The sequence below is a fragment of the Caenorhabditis briggsae genome, assembly GCF_000004555.2.
Source record: "Caenorhabditis briggsae complete genome, chrV, whole genome shotgun sequence".
In the NCBI taxonomy this organism is placed as follows: Eukaryota; Metazoa; Nematoda; class Chromadorea; order Rhabditida; family Rhabditidae; genus Caenorhabditis; species Caenorhabditis briggsae.
Window position 1 is genome coordinate 16,920,531 of NC_013488.2, and position 9,428 is coordinate 16,929,958.

General features: G+C 33.7%; 5 protein-coding genes across 5 annotated transcripts; 3 read left to right on the forward strand and 2 right to left on the reverse strand.

Annotated features, from left to right (window-relative positions):
• Positions 1-1,315: 1,315 nt before the first annotated feature.
• CBG22866 lies at positions 1,316-4,681 on the reverse strand (the record flags this gene model as incomplete). The annotated part of the gene is made up of 2 exons (XM_002638272.1): positions 1,316-1,602; positions 4,609-4,681. 2 exons carry the CDS (start codon positions 4,679-4,681, stop codon positions 1,316-1,318), a joined length of 360 nt encoding a protein of 119 aa, XP_002638318.1.
• CBG22867 lies at positions 2,249-3,491 on the forward strand (the record flags this gene model as incomplete). The annotated part of the gene is made up of 2 exons (XM_045238408.1): positions 2,249-2,291; positions 3,229-3,491. 2 exons carry the CDS (start codon positions 2,249-2,251, stop codon positions 3,489-3,491), a joined length of 306 nt encoding a protein of 101 aa, XP_045097676.1.
• A 576-nt stretch (positions 4,682-5,257) lies between the features above and the next one.
• Positions 5,258-5,500, forward strand: CBG22865 (the record flags this gene model as incomplete). The annotated part of the gene is made up of 2 exons (XM_002638271.1): positions 5,258-5,330; positions 5,376-5,500. 2 exons carry the CDS (start codon positions 5,258-5,260, stop codon positions 5,498-5,500), a joined length of 198 nt encoding a protein of 65 aa, XP_002638317.1.
• A 1,567-nt stretch (positions 5,501-7,067) lies between these two features.
• CBG22864 lies at positions 7,068-7,626 on the reverse strand (the record flags this gene model as incomplete). The annotated part of the gene is made up of 2 exons (XM_002638270.1): positions 7,068-7,330; positions 7,527-7,626. The coding sequence occupies 2 exons, from the start codon at positions 7,624-7,626 to the stop codon at positions 7,068-7,070; spliced, it is 363 nt and encodes a 120-aa protein (XP_002638316.1).
• A 252-nt stretch (positions 7,627-7,878) lies between these two features.
• CBG22863 lies at positions 7,879-8,329 on the forward strand (the record flags this gene model as incomplete). Its single annotated transcript, XM_002638269.1, has 2 exons — positions 7,879-7,951; positions 8,043-8,329. 2 exons carry the CDS (start codon positions 7,879-7,881, stop codon positions 8,327-8,329), a joined length of 360 nt encoding a protein of 119 aa, XP_002638315.1.
• Positions 8,330-9,428: the final 1,099 nt, after the last annotated feature.

Consider the following 9,428-nt stretch of genomic DNA (forward strand, 5'->3'; position numbering starts at 1 on the left):
ATTTTTCAGTTTTTTGCACTTTTTCGATCGATTCGAGCATCCTGCACGTCGGAAAAACGCGGCACAGGCGCGACAGGAAACAACGCCATAGTGGCGTTTGCCGTTTGTTGGAATATGACAAATTTGGCAGTTTTTAAGTGGGGTCATTTTTAGTAATAGTTTTTGGAGGAAAAAAATCGAAAAAAAGGAGAAGGAAATGCGCTTATCTATGTACTGGCAAATCGGAAAGACGAGAGAGTGCAAAGAGAGAAGAGACGCAGAGAGTGAGAGAGAAAGACACATATTGTCGGAGTGACGTCACTAGGTTGATGGACAGTGTATAATAATTGATTTTGTGCATAATTTCGTCTAAGAATGGCAAAACTTGAAAGAAATAAGTTCAAAAAATTGAAATTTGACTAGAAGCCTTCTAGGTCATCAAAAAATGTATTTTTCTACAATTTAGAACTGCTGGCCGAGTTTTGGGTTTCTATTCCAACAAATGAAAACCATTTGCTATTTTTATTTATTTTCAAATTATCCTGAATAATATAACTACAAATGAACGACCGTAAAACCTTGAAATAGAAGGGCCGGCCCTTCGATTTTTCCAAGGTAGCTCCGGAAGGCCCTTCTATTACAGGGGCCCTTTAATTAGAGGGGGCCCTTCTATTTTTCCGATCAGTTTTCCCGTAATTGTTCACAGAAAAACTTGACAAATTTTCGCACAAAATTAATGAAAATCTGTCAATTTCACCGAAAATTGAACAATTTTTCATCGAAAAATAGAATTTCAATCCTCCGATTTTTCCAAGCCTCTTTTGGATGGCCCTTCTATTAGGGGGTGGCCTTCTATTAAAGGGGCCCTTCTAATACAGGTTGTACAGTAATGTAATTTTATTCAAATTGGAATTTCAATTCAACACATTTTAAAATTTCAATTATTTTCCTCTATTTTGCAGATTCCAATTTTTCTGCCTTCATCATTTTTGTATGAAAAAAAAAAATTAAAAACCGCCAGTATCATTTTTCATCTCGTTTCTAAAAAATCGAAACGGTAACAATTGTTGCTGTTTTTTTTTTAAATTTGAAATTTGTAGATTGTTAAGAATCTCAAAATAGTCGGATTAACCAAATTCTTCAAATATTCAAACTTTGGATTTTCAGTTTCTCCTTTAAAGATTGATAAACTCGAAGTTTGAGGTAAGTTCCAGAATTGTTGCTCAGCCGAAAATCCCGAAAAAAACTTAAATATGAACAAAGAAAATTCGAAAAATAAGCAATAATGATATTTTATTTCAATTCAAATTTCGAGTCAACACATTCAAATTTGCATTTATTTTCCTCCATTTTGCATGAATTCCCGCCATTTTGCATCATCCTCCGCCTTCTTCGTCTCAAACATTTTCTTGGCAGCCGCTTGATCTTCTGGTGATTGAGTCTTCATGAATGCATCCATGTCCGCCAACAACTTGAAAGTTGCACCAATTACTTCCAATGGACTTTGAGTGGCTCCATCTGGTTTCACTGCTGATTGCTTAGCTTCTGTTCCTATTCGAATTAATCCATCGGCTGCTTGTGGGGAAATACCGAATGAGAGAAGTTCCGCACGAGATTCTTCCGCTGAAAATATCCCAGAAAATTTGAAAAAATTGAAATTCCATTTTTGTTTCGAAATCTATCAGTGTGTCTGTTTGTCCGTTTAATGTCCTTTATATATCCAATTTTTGTGATATGTGCCGCTGAATTTATCCAATGTAATAGGATTTCGAAACTTTTGGTCCCATGGATTACTCACCTGCCGACATCGCGCATAAAAGTCTGAGCTCTCGTCTGCATCTCTTCTTCCTCTACACTCTCTCGCTTTGTGATGTGTGTTTGAAGGGGGCACATATCACAAAGAGAGATGAATAAAAGAGCGTAGAATGTGCTTCCGAATTCCCTTTTTTTCACATATCACAAAATCCGTTTCCATGGGTTACTCACTCATTTTCAATGTCAGAAATTTGAGTCATTTCTGAATTCTCGTAAAAATGCCTGCGTCTCTTTTACTTCTACACTCTCTCGTTTTGTGATGTGTGTTTGAAGGGAGCACATATCACAAATCGGAATGTATAAAAGAGCTTTTCACTTTTTTTTCTTAAATTTCGAAAACATTTTCTACTTGCCCTTTTTCATCCATTCAGTTACGCGGATTCTAACTAAAAGTAAGTTTTTTAAAGCAATTCTAACAAATTATATAGTTTTGAATCTCTTAAAAAATGTATAAATGTTTCGAATAATTAATTTTATATGGAACTACCAGCAAGCTGGTGCACCAGGCCTGTGCGGCAACAAATTGCCGATTGCCGAAATTGCCGAATTTTTGTTGCCGATTTCGGCAAAAAAATTTCGGCAATTTCGGCAACTGAAATTTTTTTTGAATTTAGAGATTTTCACAATTTTTTTAGTCAAAAAAAAATGATTTCGAAGTTCGAAAAATCAAATTTTGAATACCATCATCCCTCAGAGTGAATTTTGGAGGAAATGTGTCCCAATAATCATCAAAAATACTTGCATCGGATCTAAAAATGGGCTTCAAATTTGTGAGCATAGGAGAAAAATAAATATCATGAGTCAAAACTTATCAAAAAAATTCTCCAATCTGTCTCAAATCTCTAGGGAACGTGTGTCGTGAGTTGCCTAACAAGTTGAGCGCACTATTTTCACAATCGGAACAAATATTTTCAACCAAAGACGCAAAACTTTTGTTGCCGAAAATTGCCGAAATTTTTTTCTTCGGCAATTGCCGAGTTGCCGAATTGCCGAAAAAAAAATTGTTGCCGCACAGGCCTGTGGTGTACTTTCGGCGCGGTTCAATCTAGTTGGTTCGTAGCTTAGCTCTTCACTTTATCTTGAAAGGTCACTTAAATCTATATTTATTGTTTTTCAAAAGTCCACAGCCTGACATGAGGACGGACAGACGCGTGTAGCATTTTATAGATATACCAGCAAGCTGGTGCGCCTTCGGCGCGATTCAATCTATTTTTTTCAAAGGTTCGTCGCTTCGTTTTTCACTTTTTCTGAATAAAAGGTTCACCTAAATATGTATGTATTTTTCAAATTTTTCAAAAGTCCACAGACGGACACGAGGACGGACAGACGCCTCTAGCGTTTTATTAATAAGGAATATAAGGAAGACAGTTCATCAAAAATAGAAAAAAAATCTGATTTGTAAAGTCCCCAAAACATACTTATCCTTTTTTTCAGTGCCCGAGAAAAAAGAAGAGCTTCTAGCAGCTGGATTGTCTTCTGAAGCTGCCGATGGAATCATTAAAATCACAGAAGAGGCTGAAGCAAAGGGCGCCCGTATGGGACCACCCAAAAATGGATTCGATTTTTTGGGAAGACTGGGAACACTTTTGACAGATTTGGATACTTTTATCAAGACTAAATCCAAACAAGATCAGGAGGCATACAAAAAGGTTATGGAGAAGAAAAAGGCTGAATGGGAAGCGGCTGCTAAGAAATGATGAATTTTCATGTATATACATTTTAAATAAATTATTTCAATAATTTTGAACCAAAAGAATGAAAAAATTCCAGATAAGATGGATCTGGGGAAAATGTAACAGGATCATCTCGATTCCATTTTTCCGTTTCTGCTTCTTCTGGAAAACTGGAATTATTTTTGAAATTAAAAAATAATAATGTCAATCTGTGTGTCTGTTTGTCCTAAATTACCTGGTACAGGGGCACCAAAAACAGCAAATATTAATAGAAAAATAATTAAGAACGATTTGAACATTTTCAGAATTTTCGTGATAGGAAATTTACAAAATTTCTCTGTTTACACTCAAAAAACGTAATGTGATCTCTAGTGAAACTGATCTAAATCTGTGTCGGGTACAACTTACAAAAACCAGAATCCAAATTTTCAAAATTTTTCGAATTCAAAAAAGTTCAGTGTCCAAATGACGAATTTTTATTCAATGGGTACAAAATACTGGTCATTTTTATTGAAATAAATTTGTCTGTGAACTATAGTGATATAATTTTAAAATGTTGCGAAATCGAAGAATCACAAAACACACAGTGTGAAATTGATCTAAATCTATGTCAGACAAAAAAAATAACGAAATCCGAATTTTTGCAAAAATGACCAGCATTTTGGACCCATACTTGAAAAAAAATTCGTCATTTGGACGCTGAACTTTTTTATTAAAAAAGAATAATAAATTTTTAAAATGGATAGTCGACAATTAATCGAAAACTATCTTGGCGATTTTCGAATTTTTTCAACAAAAAAATTATTTTCAAGCAATTATTTCCAGAAAGAAATCTACAATTTCTAGAAAAAACCCCACCCGGAAATCTACAAAAAAACCTGGAAAACGAATATTGAACGTTTCCAAAATATGAAAACGAAAGACTTCATTTGCTTCATATAAATAAGAAAACCTATAAAATTAAGTAAAACATCATTTCAACAATCTTGAACCAATCAAATGGAAAAATTCAACAAAAGATGGGTTTGGTGAGAATGTGGCAGGCTCGTATCGGTCCCACTTGACTTCTGAAACTTCAATTTCGTTTCTCGATTCTGCTGAAAACTTTGAAATTTCAAAATTTGAAAAAATACTGAATTACCTATTGGTTTAGTTGCTGGAGCAGCTAGCACAGTAATTGCCAAAACAGAAAGAACAATGAGCGATGGGAACATTATAAAAGAAGTTTTGATATGAAAAATTAGTGAAAATTGATCCCTTTTATATGAAAAGTTTTTGTGTACTGTACGATCTTCTGTATTTCACAATATTGTGAAATCAATCTTGTTCGCAGACTCCAAAATAACAAAATAGCCTGTCCAATCAATTTTTTGAATTAAAAAAGTTTAGTGTCCAAATGACGAATTCGTTTTCAAATATGGGTGCAAAATACTGGTCATTCTTTCAAATTTGGATTTCATTATCTTTTTTGGGTCCGACACAGATTTAGATCAATTTCACACGGTGTGTTTTGTGATTCTTCTGTTGCACAACATTTTGAAAACTATCTGGTTCACAGACATGAAAAATACGAAATCCATTTTTGCCGAAACAAAATGACCTGTATTTGGCACCCATATTTGAAAAAAAATTCGTCATTCGTACAATATATTTTGTTCTTTTGGAGTCTGTAGAAAAAGATTGGTTTCATAACATTGTGAAATCCCGAAGATCATACGATACACAAAAAACTTTTTTCATATAAAAGGGATCAATTTTCACTAATTTTTCATATCAAAACTTCTTTTATAATGTTCCCATCGCTCATTGTTCTTTCTGTTTTGGCAATTACTGTGCTAGCTGCTCCAGCAACTAAACCAATAGGTAATTCAGTATTTTTTTCAAATTTTGAAATTTCAAAGTTTTCAGCAGAATCGAGCAACGAAATTGAAGATTCAGAAGTCAAGTGGGACCGATACGAGCCTGCCACATTCTCACCAAATCCATCTTTTGTTGAATTTTTCCATTTGATTGGTTCAAGATTGTTGAAATGATCTTTTACTTAATTCTATAGGTTTTCTTATTGATATGAAACAAATGAAGTCTTTCGTTTTCATATTTTGGAAACGTTCAATATTCGTTTTCCAGGTTTTTTTGTAGATTTCCGGGTGGGGTTTTTTCTAGAAATTGTAGATTTCTTTCTGGAAATAATTGCTTGAAAATAATTTTTTTTGTTGAAAAAATTCGAAAATCGCCAAGATAGTTTTCGATTAATTGTCGACTATCCATTTTAAAAATTTATTATTCTTTTTGAATAAAACTGCTCCAGTACCTAAACCAATGAGTAATACGAACGTTTTTTTTTCAAATGTTGAACTTTTGAAATTTTCAGGAGAATCAAGCAGTGAAATTCAAGTTTCAGAAGTGGAATGGGACCATACATGTCAAGAATTCCTGGAATTAGAGTTGACGAGCAAAAAAACTTGCTCTGTGTTAGGTTAATAGCTTGCCAACCGATACCATTAGATTCCTCTCATGATTTTATATATATAATACGAGCAAGTTGCAAGCTAGATCGTCAAAATTGAGCTGTTTAAAAAATATTGACGAGCACGATCCAACTGGATCCAGGAATTCAAAACATGTATGAATGGGACCGATACGAGCCTGTCACATTCTCACCAAATCCATCTTTCGTTGATTTTTTCCATTTGATTGGTTCAAGATTATTGAAATGAACTATTTTTTTGAATTTTCATAGGTTTTCCTAATGAAGTCCTTCGTTTCTTTTTATTATTTTTCTTTTTATTGTTTTCAATGTTTTTCATCATTTTTGTCGGTTTTTTCCTGAATGTTGTTTTATTGAAACAAATTAAGAATCGCCAAAAAATGTTTTATAGTTATCGACTAAATTTACAACTTTTTCGAAATCAATAAAGTTCAGTGTCCAAATGAGGAATTCTTTTTCAAAATATAGGTGCAGAATACCGGTAATATTTTTCGAAAATTCTGATTTTGTTCTTTTTTGTGTCTGACACAGATTTAGATCAATTTCACACTGTGTGTTTCGTGATTTTTCAATTTCGTAACATTTTAAAATTATATCATTCTAGTTCACAGACAAATTTATTTCAATAAAAATGACCAGTATGTTGTACCCATTGAATAAAAATTCGTCATTTGGACACTGAACTTTTTTGAATTCGAAAAATTTTGAAAATTTGGATTCTGGTTTTTGTAAGTTGTACCCGACACAGATTTAGATCAGTTTCACTAGAGATCACATTACGTTTTTTGAGTGTAAACAGAGAAATTTTGTAAATTTCCTATCACGAAAATTCTGAAAATGTTCAAATCGTTCTTAATTATTTTTCTATTAATATTTGCTGTTTTTGGTGCCCCTGTACCAGGTAATTTAGGACAAACAGACACACAGATTGACATTATTATTTTTTAATTTCAAAAATAATTCCAGTTTTCCAGAAGAAGCAGAAACGGAAAAATGGAATCGAGATGATCCTGTTACATTTTCCCCAGATCCATCTTATCTGGAATTTTTTCATTCTTTTGGTTCAAAATTATTGAAATAATTTATTTAAAATGTATATACATGAAAATTCATCATTTCTTAGCAGCCGCTTCCCATTCAGCCTTTTTCTTCTCCATAACCTTTTTGTATGCCTCCTGATCTTGTTTGGATTTAGTCTTGATAAAAGTATCCAAATCTGTCAAAAGTGTTCCCAGTCTTCCCAAAAAATCGAATCCATTTTTGGGTGGTCCCATACGGGCGCCCTTTGCTTCAGCCTCTTCTGTGATTTTAATGATTCCATCGGCAGCTTCAGAAGACAATCCAGCTGCTAGAAGCTCTTCTTTTTTCTCAGGCACTGGAATAAGAGAGTATTTTTTTCGGGATTTTTCGAAATCTAGTCGCTTCTTATTTTTTTAGAGATTTTTGTAGGAAAAAACCAAATGTTTTTCTGTTTTTGATGAGCTATTATACCGTAGAAAAAATTTTCAGAATTGCAGTAAATTTTTAAAAAATTTTAAAGTCTTCAAAAAAGTTTTGCTCAAAAAGAATACCTACTTTTCGTTTGAATCCGAGTAACTGAATGAATAAAAAAGGCAAGTAGAAAATGTTTTCGAAATTTAAGAAAAAAAAGTGAAAAGCTCTTTTATACATTCCGATTTGTGATATGTGCTCCCTTCAAACACACATCACAAAACGAGAGAGTGTAGAAGTAAAAGAGACGCAGGCATTTTTACGAGAATTCAGAAATGACTCAACTTTCTGACATTGAAAATGAGTGAGTAACCCATGGAAACGGATTTTGTGATATGTGAAAAAAAGGGAATCCGGAAGCACATATCACAAAAATTGGATATATAAAGGATGTCTGAAATCATATTGAATTCATCAAAAACTATTTTGAAAATGTTCAAATCTTTCATTTTGATTGCTTTCGTGGCATCTGCTCTTCTTGCGGCTCCAGTTCCAGAGAAGACTCGTAAGTTTTTAAATGGACAAACAGACACACTGATAGATTTCGAAACAAAAATGGAATTTCAATTTTTTCAAATTTTCTGGGATATTTTCAGCGGAAGAATCTCGTGCGGAACTTCTCTCATTCGGTATTTCCCCACAAGCAGCCGATGGATTAATTCGAATAGGAACAGAAGCTAAGCAATCAGCAGTGAAACCAGATGGAGCCACTCAAAGTCCATTGGAAGTAATTGGTGCAACTTTCAAGTTGTTGGCGGACATGGATGCATTCATGAAGACTCAATCACCAGAAGATCAAGCGGCTGCCAAGAAAATGTTTGAGACGAAGAAGGCGGAGGATGATGCAAAATGGCGGGAATTCATGCAAAATGGAGGAAAATAAATGCAAATTTGAATGTGTTGACTCGAAATTTGAATTGAAATAAAATATCATTATTGCTTATTTTTCGAATTTTCTTTGTTCATATTTAAGTTTTTTTCGGGATTTTCGGCTGAGCAACAATTCTGGAACTTACCTCAAACTTCGAGTTTATCAATCTTTAAAGGAGAAACTGAAAATCCAAAGTTTGAATATTTGAAGAATTTGGTTAATCCGATTGTTGAAATGATCTTTTACTTAATTTTATAGGTTTTCTTATTGATATGAAACAAATGAAGTCTTTCGTTTTCATATTTTGGAAACGTTCAATATTCGTTTTCCAGGTTTTTTTGTAGATTTCCGGGTGGGGTTTTTTCTAGAAATTGAAGATTTCTTTCTGGAAATAATTGCTTGAAAATAATTTTTTTTGTCGAAAAAATTCGAAAATCGCCAAGATAGTTTTCGATTAATTGTCGACTATCAATTTCAAAAATTTATTATTCTTTTTGAATAAAAAAGTTCAGTGTCCAAATGACGAATTTTTTTTCAAGTATGGGTCCAAAATGCTGGTCATTTTTGCAAAAATTCGGATTTCGTTATTTTTTGTGTCTGACATAGATTTAGATCAATTTCACACTGTGTGTTTTGTGATTCTTCGATTTCGCAACATTTTAAAATTATATCACTCTAGTTCACAGAGTAATTTATTTCAATGAAAATGACCAGTATTTTGTACCCATTGATTAAAAATTCGTCAATTGGACACTGAACTTTTTATTCTAAATTTTTTGAAAGTTATCGACCTGTTTTTTTGTAGGTTGTATTTTTAATTTGTTTATTGATCAGGTGTAATAAAACATTAGAGGGCAGGACATGAAAGACTCAGAAAAAATGCCCCTCACGAGGCCGATCTGAGTAGGGGATTTTTCGGAGGATTTTCGGAGACAGGGTATGTGCATTCTACCGTAACGGTGTACAGCGCTTCATGTCACTCTGTGTACAGCTGTCGTCCTCACCCTTATGTTTACCATCTTGCTCCCGCTTCACTTTTGCCCGCGTGGCTCAGTCGGTAGCGGCGTCGCACACTCAATTCTCGCACCGACAAGTTCAACTCCTCGAGAAG